The sequence below is a fragment of the Oxyura jamaicensis genome, chromosome 4, assembly GCF_011077185.1.
Source record: "Oxyura jamaicensis isolate SHBP4307 breed ruddy duck chromosome 4, BPBGC_Ojam_1.0, whole genome shotgun sequence".
NCBI classification, from domain to species: Eukaryota; Metazoa; Chordata; class Aves; order Anseriformes; family Anatidae; genus Oxyura; species Oxyura jamaicensis.
In genome coordinates this window covers 92350741-92366225 of record NC_048896.1, presented here as the reverse complement: position 1 = coordinate 92366225, position 15485 = coordinate 92350741, and the positions used below count along the sequence as shown (strand labels likewise).

At 35.8% G+C, this 15485-nt stretch overlaps 1 protein-coding gene across 7 annotated transcripts in view; it reads left to right on the top strand.

Moving 5' to 3' along the window:
- CTNNA2 (catenin alpha 2) overlaps positions 1 to 15485 on the top strand; it is a 483606-nt gene that overhangs the window by 324008 nt on the left and 144113 nt on the right. The window contains exon 1 of one of the 7 annotated variants that reach the window (XM_035325442.1): positions 487 to 534. The exons of 5 other annotated variants lie outside the window; for them this stretch is intronic. In XM_035325442.1, the coding sequence (XP_035181333.1) occupies positions 502 to 534 (33 nt within the window). In that variant the 5' untranslated portion in view covers positions 487 to 501. Of the gene's footprint in view, positions 1 to 486; positions 535 to 1629; positions 1693 to 15485 lie in introns of those variants that run through there. One more of the 7 variants, XM_035325441.1, reaches the window with a different exon arrangement.

Genomic DNA, 15485 nt, shown 5'->3' with positions numbered 1-15485 from the left:
TTTTTTTTTTTTTTTTTTGCTTTTGTTTAAAGTCTGAATTTATAAAGCCATTAGCTGGGAGAGGGAGATGCTTGATTTCTTGGTTGGGAAGGAACATGTAAACCAGTATCTTTGGATTGCTTTTTCTCTCTAATTCTGTTGATGAGATTTGCCTTTCAGAGACTTCGGGGTGGGGGGGGTGGGGGGAAATGTGTTTTTATTCTGACATTGTCTAAATAGAGCATGATTTGAAATTCTGTGCATTCTTTCTCATAGAAATGCAGCCAGAGCTCTGCAAATAGGAATGTCTGCTTTCATATAAGCTTTAATTACATTTGGTCGTTTTCCATCCTGCATATTTTGTGTGTGTTCAGCACATGCCTTTCCTAAAGGCTTTTTTTTTATTATTTTTTTCCTTGCAGTGTATGTTACGGCACACAAAACTATTATTCTTGCAGCATAAAGAATACTGTGCTTTTGGAATAAGATCAGCATATAGGTTGCTCGGGCTGTGTCGGCAGCATGCAAAGAAGGGGTGGAAAACCCAATCAGTTAATAAGTTCTGCAGATTGTGCTGCTTTTTGTTCCACGTACCAAAAAAAAAAAAAAAAAATCCTTTCCTGGTAATTTCCACTCCTCATTATCTATGGGAAATGCATCGACAATGAGCTCTCTAATTTTTACCGACTGAAAAACATACAATACTTTTGTCAGGAAAACGCTGGCCATCTTTTCGTATTATGAAATAAAGCCTAAAGCCTGTGTGCTGGTGAACGCGATCAGAGCTGACAGCTCACGATTCTGCACGAATCCTCTATGAAGAAGTTTCACACGGAAATACAAGTATTGCAGAAGATTGTGCTAATTTTCTCTTTAAGTCAAGATCGGTTGCGAAGTACCGGAGGCAGGGCAAAACTGTTTCATTTCCTTGCTTTTTCACAGCCATGCTAATTTTAAAAATCTTCTTTTTGAACTATTTGTTGGAGGTATGAAATGCTGGAGCTGTTCGTTGTGTGTGAGTGTGGCTGGCTGCTGTGAGTGTGTGTTTGTATAGATCAAGGAATGTGGTGATTTGATGCAGTGAAAGTTCTTTTGCAGAAGTCGTGGAAAACTTAGACTCTTGTTCATAAAAGTGCATGAAAAAGATTCATTAGAAATGTATTTGCTGAAACCATTCTTAAATAAATTACAGATATAAACCACTTTGAGTGCAGTCTCAGAACCTGGGAATTGATGTGCTTTAATGCTCCCAATCCCGTCTATTCATGTTCTGCTATTCACAGCCCTTGCATTTCAGGGGTCTCAAAGCAAAAAATGTGATGCTTTAACACCATATGAACATCTTGTATGTTTTAGTGTTTGGGCAGGAATGCTGAATGTGTTCTTCCTCTCCCAAGATCGTGCTGTCTTGTTCAAAGCAGGCTGTTTATGCAAGTGTCCACTGGTTGCAGTACACCTTAATTCTGTTTCTCAGTACACAAAAGCAGGAGGGAAAGCAATGACAGAAGCAGGATAGAGAAGAGAAGCAGGAGAAATGACTAAAAAAGCTCTTGTGCAAGGAGGCATTCCAGACTGCAATCCCAAATACTTTGATGCAGTTAGCAAAAGTAAAATAAAATAAAAGATGATTTGAACTTTACAGATATTGATCAAAGGTTCAAAACGATGAGGCTGTTTCACTTGAAAGACTGCAACCCTGCAAGTCTTGATGAGGTAGGTCTCAATTTGCTTGCCCATATAACAATTTGGAGACAGATAGGCAAAAGTAGCCCTAAAAATTTCCTCTCTGTCTTGAAGGAAAGCTGACATTTTCTGCAAATCAGATGACGATAATGATCACTTAGTTACCATCTAAATGCTATGTATAAATTGAAGAATTCCTCTGGTAGAGATAAAACTCCATGATACATCAACATGAAGAGCTGAATACTTTTTTTTTCTTTCTGTGATGCTTCTTCTTGCTATCACCTGGGATACAGCTTGGATCCTAACCAATCTGCCTATTCCCACACTGGCATATAATCTATTATCGTTTGGTTTCCAGAGGTAGAAATTAGAGCAGACAGTAGAAAACCTATATAGCATCAGCTGCAAGGCTGACAACTAGAATTAGGGACCCAGAATTAATGGCCCTAAGCTGAATCTCACAGCTATGTCAGAGCCCTGTTGCACAAGAGACTCTGCTCTTATTTGTCCGAAAATGTGTTTGTAGAAAACAATCCAGGTAGTCTTAAAATGAGAGACCTCAGCGTACATTTGGGACCGTGATGCTGAGGCAGAGTGGTAACCAAGTGTGAGAAACGGGGCATGGGGATCTGAAAAGACAAACCTTGATGAATATATGGCTTAGTTCTGAATTACCTTTTGTAAATTTGTTTTTCTCCTATGTTTTTAAACTTTTTGCAATGTACTTCTTCCAGTAAAACTAGGAATCGACTTTGAGCATGATTGCAATGCAAAGGGCTTAATTTCTACTGTCTGAGCTGTTATCACAGCCAAACTGTTAAGTTTACACATTTTCTGGTGTTTCAAAGCCTCTGGCAAATCTCTATAAATTAGTGGATTTAAATTAGCTTTATTAAATGTGCTATTATAGATCATTTTAAGAAGCACAGACTAATTTTATATGTATTTAAGGGAGATTGATTAAATCAATATAAAGTAGGTTACAGAAGAACAACTCAAGTAAAGTTTTAGAAAGTTTAGTTGGGAAGCTATTTATTGGAGTCATCACAAGCGAATGGGGTTGGGAAAAAGTAAGTAAAATCAGAATCTGGTTCCTAATGGCTAAATATGCATATATACATGTTTTCAAGTATTAACCACCAGCAGCAAATAGTCTTGTTTATCATGTATATGAAGGACTGAGTATACTTCTTCCTTCTGGCATTTTCTGAGTGGTTTCTATCAGTATAATAAAAAGTGAGGCTTTTAGTAGTAATTTTAATTTCCTTTCATGAATGGACAGACTCAAACCTTGATCTTACACAGTAGTCTTTAATTTTCAGGTGCACTGAACCATGGCATTTAATATAAAAGAAACATTTAAAAACAGAAAAGGGAAGGAAAAGATGTGACTGAGTAAAGCAAATTAAATCTGTTATTTCTCTGATCTTGGACATCCCTGACATTTGGTTAGCTGTCCCTTCCATATAGAATTTAGGGTTTCAGGTAATAAGAAGTCCGTCACCTGTATAACTTGTCTCTTTTAGCAAATGTAAAAATGAACTGTATTACACAAGCTTTTGACCAAAATAGCCCTGGCTACTCAAGATGCTAAAGTAATAGTGATAATTACCATTCATTTCTTGCAGTGCAGAACAGATACACTGAGTTTGTTACTACCTTCAAACAATAGATATTCTAATGTAAATCATCTTATTGCTTTTGACAATGTGGTAAACACTTTATCTCTCAGTACAGCCACTCCATTGTCATCAGCAGCCATGTTCAATAGCAGATATTCATGTATAGCTCTATAAAGCCACTCATGGAAGAGACCTATGTGCAGAATTGTCAATGCAGTGTGAAAATGTCAATTAAATATATATATATATATAGGTGATAAGATTAAGTGTTTCTCATCTGTTCATTACTAGTACAATACTTGAATAAACTAGAGAGTTACTGATTCTCTTAGGTATCTGTGAAATTACATATGGATGTCTGAATGTGCTGTCAGTGCTCTAGGCAGTGTTATTGGTTGTGAATGTATAGGTATAATGGAAAGACGAGTTGCGTTACAAAATTTAAAATACCTCCTTTTGTCATTAAGCAACACATTGTTGAAGATCTTTTAGCATAGTGGTCAAGCTAAGACTGTTGTGTTACAGGCAGGTTGTCAGCTTGTTGGAACTTCTGGTTGATAGGAAAAGTGAAAATTTTACCATGGTTTTCAATTAAATTTTGCTAATTTATACCTCTAAAAATATCTTGGGGAGTCTTGGAGGAAGCATTTGTAGAGAGCAATGATTAGCATTTGTGATGATTTTAGTTAGTCATATTTAATTAGAAATCAATAAGTTACACCTTCAGAAAAGCTAAGTAAGATGCTCCAGAAAGGTTTTTGTTTCAAGACCTTCCCAAGCATTTCTGGAGGTGCCAGTGAATTGAAAGTAGTTGATTTCCAATTAGTTTAAGAGCCTTAGTTTAAGGCCACAGCTTATCCATATACCTGAATATGTCTGCTTTGCCTCTTCTACTTTTCCTAGTTCATCCATAAGGATTATTTTTTAATAAAATACAAGATAAATGCTCACTTATTTCCAGTTCAGGACTCATTTTCACTGAAATTACTCTGTTTTCTCACTTGGATGTAGCTAACCCAAGATGGCTGCTGACACCGCTGCATCTCGTTTTGGTTGGTTGGTCGGTCAGTTATGTTATCATTGCTCTATTTACTCAGATTCATCAAAACTGAGAGAGGTCAGATGATGGAACCATGAACACACAGCAGAGTGGCAGAGTAGCAGAGTTACTTCAGATAGTGAAAAATCTCCTGTAGCCAAATGAGCTGAGACCCTAAACCTATCGTGTTCCCATGACTTAGACTGGTGCTACGTGCCCTTCCCTTGTGTTGCTCAGAAAGTTGGCAAGTCTCAGCTGGGGACACAAATATAACCATGGGGACACAAATATAACCAAGCTTCTGCTGTAGTGAAGTCATTCATATTACGTTGGGATTGCCTTCCTGATGCAAAACTGTTACGGTTTTTATTGAGGACATCATTTTGGTGGCAGTAAACACTTCACAAACTCTTTAAGTTGCAGGAAATAGGGAGAATTGACAGGAATTTATGAAATCAATTATTAAAAGCTAGGATGAACAAATTAAAAGCTGTTCCTGGCAGTATCCTAGAAGGTCTTTTTATAAATGGATGAATTGCTCTTGGAAAATTTTCCCAGAGCAGAAAATCTGTTCTTCTCAGTATTAGACAAACAGTTGTTAATCTTTTTGTTGTTGTTGTTGTTGCTCCTTTCCAAATGTGTTTTAATGTATAATCAGAAAAGATAACTAGCCTTGTGCTGGCATCTGTAGATACCTCACTACAACAAACATAGGTTGATGCTAAAGTCACTGATTTTGGAATCCAATAAAGACTTTTACTGAGTTTTCTTCCATCACAGAGGGTACCATTTTAATTGACTCCAAAGGCTTTGTGGGGAAGGAAAGTATGCTTTTGGATACAGCTACCTAGAAGTTACAGAAATATTCCTAGATCTGACTTGTGGGATTACTGAAGGCCTGAACAATATGAACTAGCTTTTGGAGTCATGGAAAGAGATGTTGGACTGTAGCAGAATGCCTATAGCAAACAGGCAATCGGCTCTTTGGCAGACTACATTATTCTCAGTTATTCTCAATGTGTTTCTTGGTATATCTTGGCAGTTAGAAAAGACAATGTTTTTATGTTTCTCTCCTTCTGCTCTGATGATAGCCATAATCTGAAGGGAGAACTCAGGGTAAAATTTGTTGAAATCATGCTTGTTTCTCTATTGCGTTTCATTGGGATATTAGAAGGAATTTGAAACATTACAGAGAAGTCATAATGCATAAAGCAGATCGCAGCCTCACATTTCAGACAGAAGTCATTGTGATTTTTGCAAACTTAAGATGCTTTGTTGACTACCTGAAATATTTATGGCTTAATTACGTATTATTTGCAACTGATGTAATGTCTAAGAGCAATAATCATGGGTCAGGAGTCTCAGAAGGACATATTTAAAGGCATAACAAAAGATGGTCATGCCTTCTAAAAAAAAAAAAGAGAATAACTTGACCTTTTTTTTAAAAAAAAAAAGCTTAAATATACTGAAGCAATATCAAGCAGTTTCATAAGGTGGGGGTTGTGTGTGGTGTATATGTAATCTTAGAAATCCAGCTTTACTCAACAGCTACTTTAGTTTTGTGAGAATCAATGGCAGGCTTTGAAATGTGCCTTCCTGCCTCTTGTTTAGTTTTATTTCAAGGTGTTTGTGTGTCTACACTAAAGTTTTATGTCTTATAAGGAAGAAATGTACAATGTAATCAAAGGTTTGTGTTGCTCATTTACTTTCAATACATGTGTAGAAAGATATACTCAACCCTGTAAACATACCCAAAGATCCTGAATTTACCTGTAAAGCTAGAAAAAGCATATGTAAACCATGTTAGGAACATATATACAATAATAAAAATGTAAGTTACCTAAACATTATATGTTTTTAGAGGTGAAACAGCAGATTTGATTGCAAATAGTAATAAAACCACATATATATGATTTGCTTCATATATATTTAAATACTCTCATATTTCCTCTTCTACTGCTGTAATTTTAATTCTTCAATATTTATGTAATATGAAGAACTTATAAGTTTTATAACTTATACTCAGTTTATATTTTAAGTGAATGGAAAAATGCATAATCAACTCGAAAAAAATGGAAAGGCTCAGCCTGTTTTTCAAGATATACGATATTTTACTTTGTTTGGATTTCTAGAGACCATTTTTAAAGAACACTTGGCTTACTTCTGCTCTTTTTTTTTTTGTAGTGCAAATTAATTATAATTTGACAAGAGAGTGCTTGATTTTCTTCTTCAGATTTGGTGTAGTGCCAAGCTTTATTAGTTAGAGCCTCTAAATCAAAATCAAAGGTCAGTATCTGTGAAATGCCTGTGGCTCAAGATATATTGTAGATCTCTCCCCATTATTTAGAGATTTTTGTCTTTGAAAATGTGTGTATATATTTAAATGGATGCTACTGTATGCTCATGCATGGCTGTAGAAGAATAACCATTTCTCATGATTACATTGGTAATATTCCAAAGAGCAATCCTAAAGATGTGAGAAATTACTGGTGTGAAACTCTTGAATTATGTACCTCTGTGGCATAATCTGTAAACTCAGGCTGAAGGCTCAGGTCCCACAGCATGTTGTATCCAGTGATTCTACTTCTCCTCCCAGCCATGGGAGGAGGTGATAGGCAGAGATGCTTCTCCCAGTCCTCCCTCAGCATCATCCTCCATCCACCTGTAGCCTGTACTGGCATCAGTGCACACATTGCTCAAGTGGGGCCACTTGGGGAACAAGCAAGGAGGGGACTAAAGGTGATTAAGTGAGCTACAGTAGTGATTGTTGAATATGCCAGAATTCAGTTACTGAGCAGAGAGAGGCACATAAAGATTAGTAGCTTAAAATAAATAAATAAATAAATAAAGCATCCTGGATGCAGTACTATGTGTCCTGATCCTCACTCTGCTTCTTCTATTTGTATGCAAGATTTACTGCTTTTTCTAAGACCTTAGTTTTCCTACATGTAGTGATGTAGTGTTTTTTGTTGTTGTTGTTGATGATGTTTTCTGTTTCCAGCATTTGATTTCAAGGATTGTGTCTTCCTGTATAACACTCAGCATGGCAGGAATCTCTTTTTGCTATGTTGTAATGAATATGATAATAATCAACACAGCTTGGATGCTCACGGCAATAAATGCTGGAAGAGAATAGTTGAGTTACAGTTGTACCAGAAAAATAATCAGTACAATTGAGGTTTGGTCACATTGGCTTCCTATAGCCTGTTAGGTGAGCTTGGACCATGCACTGACATCAGATCGGTAGAAGTCCCTTCTAGCTGTTTTCATGTCCATGAGGACCATGAAGGCAATGAGCTTCAGAAGATATTGAAAATGTAATGGGAAGAATGCCAGAGACATTCTCCCCTAATGCCAGAGACTGCAAATGAGGCTGGGAGGTATTTGCTTCTTTATCTTCTGACCAAAGAAAATACTATTGAAAGTAGCAGCTGAAAAATAGCAGTTAAAAAAGCAGTTATCCTTCCCCACCTCCACCCCCCAAAAATAAAAAGGGAGAGAAAAAGAAATAAAACAACACTTTTGGTAGGTGCTGTTTTTCCACGGTCCTCAGTCTGCTGGACTATGGAGCCCACTGGATGCTTCTGCAGCACTGCAAAGTAATGCTGACCTTGGGATACTTCCCTGAAACACATTCACCTGAGTCTTTTGAGATATGTTCTCTGACTTTCTGGATTTTCTGGCACCGTTGTGTCCATTAAATACTGATTAGATTTCAGAAATCCAAGAGACCAAATAATGCTATCATCTGTTCTCTACTTATCTTAATAATATTGCCAGTAATATTCCAATACATCAATTCTAGGATATTCTAGACCTAATCTGATGCATGAAAAATATGGACACTATGCTTTTTTTGTTTCAGAGGCAGAACAGAACCATTTTATTTATGGATAGAATTTTGCTATATTGCCTAGAGATGATGGTAAAAAGTGAATTAGCTGCTTTCAAGGACTGTTAGAGAAATACATCGTTTTTCATAATGTTTGATGAATTGCTTACAGTACTTGTTTTACTTAAAACTGCAATTAAAGATTGCCCTCTAGTCAAAAGAAAAATGTGATAAAAATGTGACTTGAAACTGGGAAGAAAATTTTCTAAAGCCCATTGGAATTAATTCCAGTAATTATTCAATCTGACATTTTCCAGAGAAATGACCCTTTATGTATGAACTCCGTTAATCATCATAACATAGTTCACATGTCAGAGACTTCTGTCCCGTCACTTCATATATAAGATTTAATAATAGACTAATAAACATCCTTACTAAATATAAGGAAATAATAAGCTGGTTTCAAAACATCTCAATGCATCTGAATTGGTTTTATCTAGGCTTTGGCCTTGTGAGGTGGGTCACGTTGTGCTTGTGTCTACACAAATGGGCTGAATTTCTAGGCTGTAGCTGTCATTGACATCATATCTCCTGCTAATTTTGTGCAATTTCATTCATAGCATTTTAAGGACTTTTTGCTTTCTTTTCTCCTTCTGACCTGTCCTGCACAGTTTTGGTTTGTCTATCTATCTGCCTGGTTGTAAACATTTGTTTTATGAATTGGCTTGTGTAAATAATTGGCCTATTATCTTTTGCATGACTTCTATGCAGGAAATAAAAAATCTACGTTGTCTACAAACAGAAGAGTATTATTTTTCTTGCATGTGATCTTATTGCATATTATTGGAACTGCACAGCGAATATTGAGTATCTGTCTGTGATGATAAGCAACTCTTAAGAAGATTGCTGTTATGTCTGTCATCGTTTCATCAACTGAGGATATTCCGTAATATTTTCTTGCATTAAGAAGTGGTGATTTAAAAATGCAGCTGTGATTAAATGGTCCTATTTGAAGAACTTACCATTCTCTTTTCAGATTTTGACATTCTTTCATGGTTTTTTGAAACTGGGAAGTGGAATTATCTGTGCTCTGATGAGAAGTGATAAATATAATCTTTGCTGAATGTGGATAAAAGACAAATGAGATTGTTTTAACATAGCCTCCTCATGCATCTTCTGACTTACTCAAAAGCTAAAATTGGAGAATAATTCTTTGTCTTTGGGGGTTTCCTTCACATATATATATATATGTATTTCATTATAAAGCAATATACGGTGTATCTAAACCATTACACTGACTAATGCTTTCAGTTCAGGATTTTTACATGTCAGTTGTCATTCTTTGCACATTCCAGTAGATGGCAACTCCGGTCTTCTTGACATTTCATCTCCATTCAAACTAGAAATATCTTCTGTGCCCTCCCCCGCCCCCCTCCCTGCTGCATCTCATTTATATAAATGGCTAAAAGTTTCACAGAAACGTGGTTCAATTTTACTTTTATTGAAATCACTACATAGTATCTGATTTGAACTCAAATAGTACCAAAAAGAAAAAGAAGGGGAAAAAAAAAAAAAAAAAAGCCCATAAGCACCAATTCTCCTGGATCATAAAGCACACACTGAATCCCCCATAACTTTTAAAAACATTTTAGGAGTTTTCATAAAAAGGATGAGTACCCAATTTTATTTTTATTTTTAAAGTGAAACAAATGAATGGATCGACAGAAAATACAATGTGCTAGCTCTAAGTTTGATAGCTTGACTAAACAATCTCGTCCATATCTCTTCATCCTTAATGTCAAATTATTTGTTTTCCCTGTGCACAGTAAATACTTGATTAAACTTTTAAAAAGTTGCAAATGATATTTTTTATGAATATGGTGATGACGAGGATTGTCTTGGGTGAGGGGAAGTGTAGGACCCAGGGTTTACAGCGTTGTATTAGAGATGGGAATTTTCTCAGATTCCCCTCCGTGCTTTTATTCTGTCCCATCAATTGTATTATTAAAGCATCAGAGTAGAGAAGTCTATTTCTCCATTTTCCTCTGCTGACTTTCACAACTTAAATACTTGCATGTACAATTTCAAGACGTAAAACAAAGCATCTCTCTCTGTGAATGAATGCCAGACATCAACAGGCACAAAAGGTTGTGATTGCTCTGCCTGGGTTGGAGACTAATGATCATAACAGTCACACAAAGGATCCTTTCTCTAACTCTCAGTATCAAGACTGCAGTTTAATTTTCAAATCCTTTCCACTTTCTAGCAAGGTTTTATTTTGCAGTTGATGGTCAAAAAGGGACAGAGGGAGGAACAGTATATATATGAAATGAAAAGCAGGTCTAACTTCAAAAGAATACACACTACTTAGCAGATTTGTTGTTGTTGCTGTTGTTTTTGTTTACCTACTTCATCCACAGAGCAATTTCAGTAATCATGCAGGAAACTCAAACCACCAAAGTCTGTAGCATCAGTCATTTGTCTTATGGTCATTATTTCCATGTCTTATGGTCAGAGACGGATACAAACATTTATTGTTTAAAATCAACTGCAAAAAGTTCTAAGGCACAGCAATGTTTAGGGCCAGATTTAGATGTTCATGCTTTTATTGGTTTAGTAAAATCCTTAGTTTTCAACCCAGACTTTATTACTCTGTGGACATTTTTACTTCACAGAGACAGTATTAAAATAAATTATGCTCATATAGGACAAGCAGAATATTGGTCTATTTAAGCCTGACTGATTTTTATGTAACAAATTAGAGAGCAAGGTAATTAAATCTCTTTTGAATGTCTGTTTCATCTCTGGAAAGAATCCCAAGAACCTTAGAAAACTGACTTTTGGGTTATATACAGGTCCTGGGTCTATTGCAGCCAAGTGGCTTGTTGCTCATTATCGCATTTAGTGCTACAGAAACTACTCCACCAGAGTCTTTATTAAAACTTGCTTAAGGCTAGCATTTTCCCTTGGGTCAATAATGACTTTAGAGGAATGGATGTAGAAGCTAGATTTGTTCTAGCTACTGGAATGAATTATGTCTCATCGGGGCCCCCAGGCTAGTATTTCAAATTCGCCACCAGGCGCTTCATCAAAAATTCCATTCCAGTACTGAAAAGACCTTGTGCACCTATTAGTAAAAGCAGAGCATGCATCTGAAGATCTTCCTCCTGCCCAAACGATGCAACTAGATATTTTTCCATGTTGACCCCACTGAGTTGTTGTGCACACCAGTGAAAAATCAGGTTTAGAAATGTCTCCTGAAGATTTCATGGATCAGGGAGATTGTTGGTAGTGATTTCCGATTGAAATACGGAGCACAAACAAAGCATCAAGCTAACTTTCTACTGCAGTGCTCCTACAGCTAACAGCCATTAAAATCCAGCAGCTCATTTTGGTGGTGTGAGCACGGTATTTGTGAGGGGGGTACCATATGCAAATACGTTTTCCTGCTGCGAGCCCTTACTCGGAAGTAATCCGGTCAAAGTCTATACCCATATCCTACTCAAATGAGTAAGATTTCTGAAATATGCAGCTTCCTCAATAAGTAAAAACTACTTTTTTTTTTTCTTTTTTCTAGTTTGGAAAATTTTCTCATGTTGATGGTAAGATAAGATATGAACGTAGATAAGGCTTTTGATTTATGATCACAAAATAAATTGCTAGCTCTTCCATTACTTGTCTGGTTTTTAAAAATGGTTGTGTGAAGTTTACAAAATGTAATGGCATAGTATATGGGCATTTGTTCTCTTCCAGTGTCTTTATAGACTGAAGGATCTGTTGAAATGCAGTGGTGTTTGATATTAAAAAGAGAGAGGTAATGGGTAATAGGCAGACAGGTGTTTGGCTTTTCTTTGTGCTTGTCAAGGACAAAATCTCTCAGCACGTTACTTGCATGGCTCACAAGCACATTCGCATTCACGTTATTTTTTCTTGCTGACTGGATTTTCCCTGAATGCTATGTTCAGAGATTTCAAATGCAACATTATCGAGGAGGTGCCATTAAAATCTGAATCAAATGGTGAATGTTACGATAGATATTGCACTTCAACTGCCACAACTGTAGCCCAATATTAAATATAAATAATTATTTTCATATCTACAGTGACATTTTCCCTATAACCATTTTCATGGTTTATTTCTAGACTATCAACTGCAGAAATTGTAAAACACTCTTCTGCCTTTGGTATCTATCATATACCACACTCCTTACTTTTCATCCTAAAACAGATTTTCCAGATGTTTTTCTACAGAACATGGAATAAACCAGTCTAACATCCACAGTAGACAGTATAATTATATTTGCCTTCTTGTAATATGTTTATTTATTCTGTACTGGGATTTTAGAGAATAGTATTTTAAAAACATCATGGCAAGGATAATTGAGGAAATATTGTGTATACGTAAGTTTTCTTCACAGTTTGCAAGGCTGAGGCATTATTCCACATAGGAGGAAAAAAAAAAAAAAAACAAAAAAACCATGAAATTCGTAATCCAGGCAGCTCAAATCAAAATATAAAGGAATAGAAAAAAATGATCCATTTCTCTTAGGTTGTATTTAATCCCTAGAAAGAAAATGCAGATTTTTGATCAAGATATGAGACATCAACTTTTCAGCACGAATGTATCCTGTTCAGTTTCTCCTTTAAACAGTAGTGATATCATATAATAGTGGGTCCTATTTTAGGTGCTCAGCTTTATCATTCTTTAAACATCTTTGTTTCTTTTTACTTTAAATAAGACTTTAACAATGTTGTGGTGTGTTTTTTGTTTGTTTGTTTGTTTTTTGTTGTTTTATTTTTATTTTATTTTTTAGAACATGGAGGATAACCAGGATTTAAAACCATGTTCTGATCTTTTACAGATACTCAGGAACTGAAATGGATTCTCAGCAAAATCATGAGATTTGGGTTTCTCAAGTACCTTTAAAGTTTTGAGACTCAGATCCTGACAGTAGTTTGGAGCCTTATCACCAATAACCTTTTTTTTTTTTTTTTTTTTTTTTTTTTTTCCTGGGAGGTTCCCATCTAACCCAGTCTTCTTAAAAAATATAAACCACTTTTACATCCAGAGTTAGAAGAAAACCCTATGCATTTTTTAAGTTGATTCTTTCAGTTGGTTATGGCTGGGCAAGTTGTTGCCAAACAAACTGTCATAGTTCATACAAGTGCAATGGATTTAAGAAGTCACCTAGTCCTTCTTTCTGCTGCAAAGCATATCAGTTTTGCAGTTCCTGTCTCATTGGCTTCTCCTGGAAGCCTCCAGAATTGAAGATTTCTCAAGGAAATCTATTCCACTACTTTGCTTTTCAAATTGTGAAAGTTTAGCAAACACAATGTGTTCAGGCTTTTACTGCTGATGGGCTGGGTTGAGACACGGTGCCAAAAAGACCGTGGCATTCGATCTGAGACGTTGGTAGCTCTGCACACAGCACCTCCCTGGCTGCAGCGAGGTTTCTGACTCTGAGGACAGTGCTTGCTTTTTCTGCAGCTGGGTGACACTGATGACTCATGTTCCATTTGTGATTCACTAACGCCCCTGGAACCCTTTTTTTTGCAGATTTTCTACTACTCATTCTGTTTTATAGCTGGTTATTCTTGACTGAGTGAGTATCTTGCACATGACCCTGTTGGATAGCACCTCTCTTTTTTTTTTTTTTTTTTTCCTTTTTCTTTTTGAGGACATAAGTGTAATTTGTCCGATTCATTTTGAATTTTTATTCTGCCCTCCAGAGTACTTTTCAGTGTTTCTCAGCTTGGTGTCATCTCCAAATTTAATAATTGTAGTTCGTGTTCTATCACCTAGGTCATTAATGACAATATGAAACATTGATGGACCCAGAAAAGACCTTTCTCTGTCATTTCTGAGTCAAAGAATTGCTTTTAGGTAGCAAGCTCATTATATGGCACGGATAATTAGATTATATTAATAAAACTAAAAGAAGGAAGTGTCCACATTCCCTGTTCTTTTCTCAATTTTTGCATGTCCAGATAGAGTGTAGGATACAAATAAACTTTGTAATTTAAATTAAAAAAAAAAAAAAACCTGAAAGGACTTACAATGAACGTTTTCCTCCTTTCTTAAAGTAGCTTTGATCCCATGGAGGCTTACACAAACACAGCCCCAGTCTTTGCCATTTGAGCTGTGTAACAGCCTGTCCCATAGGTTTCAATGATGCCAAGCACTCACTTAATGTACAAATTGCTTTGTGCTGAATTATTTCCTTAACTTTCATTTTAATGAAAAATAACATTCTAAAAAATATTTTTGATGTTCTGCTGTGTAAATAGACACATCTCGTTTATAGCTGTAAGGACTGTAAGACAACTACATTCCCATATTGTATCTCTATGAGCTCAACATAATGAATTACTGATTATCTGCATTACATGTAAAAATTAGTGTAGCTGGACAGCTATGTCCCCGAGGAGTCTCGAAAGCATTAATTAGTCAAGTCCTGGAATATATTAAATCCATTAAGTTGCATCTATATTTTCCTGCTTCATACTGTAACAACACAATGCCATACCATTTATTCAGTGACCATCATACATGCAGAATGTATTTGACTAAGACACACTTTATGGCTTTGGTTTGCTGTGTTGAAACAAAGTTATTTATTCAATATTATTTTAGTATATTCCAGGAATATAGTAAAAGAGTTTGGGTTTGGTTTGTAGGGATGGTTATTTACAAGCCCCCACACACACTATAAATGACAAGCTAATATGATTTTTTGTTATCTTAACAGTATTTCCATGGAACTTGGCTTTATTTGGAATAATCTATTATATTATTACTTTCAATTTATTTGACATCTGTCCAATACTCTAGACACTTCTTTCTGTCTAAAGTACTTAGCTTGCAGTACAATGGTGGTTTTGAAACTCCAATATTTTTCTTTCTGTCACTTATCTTCAAAATATCTGTGTGAAATATTCCTCCTTATAAACAGATGGAGAAGGTAGAAAGAGCCTAAACTAACATGACAAATACTGCACAGGAATCCTATGCTGAGGCAGAGAATTTGTGCTTCAGAAGTCATAAGCTAGCACCCCAGGCATTCAATACTTTCTTTTTTCTCTAGATTGTTGGATAAAACACATCATTCTCAGCTCATCCCCACATAGTGATTTGGTTTTCATGCCTACAAGATGGTAATACCATAATGAGGTATTTAAACAAAACAGCTTGTCTACGCCTGACTTACTGTTTTGGGCTTTTTCTTTTTCATTTTTTCTTTTTTCTTTTTTCTTTTTTCTTTTCTTTTCTTTTCTTTTCTTTTCTTTTCTTTTCTTTTCTTTTCTTTTCTTTTCTTTTCTTTTCTTTT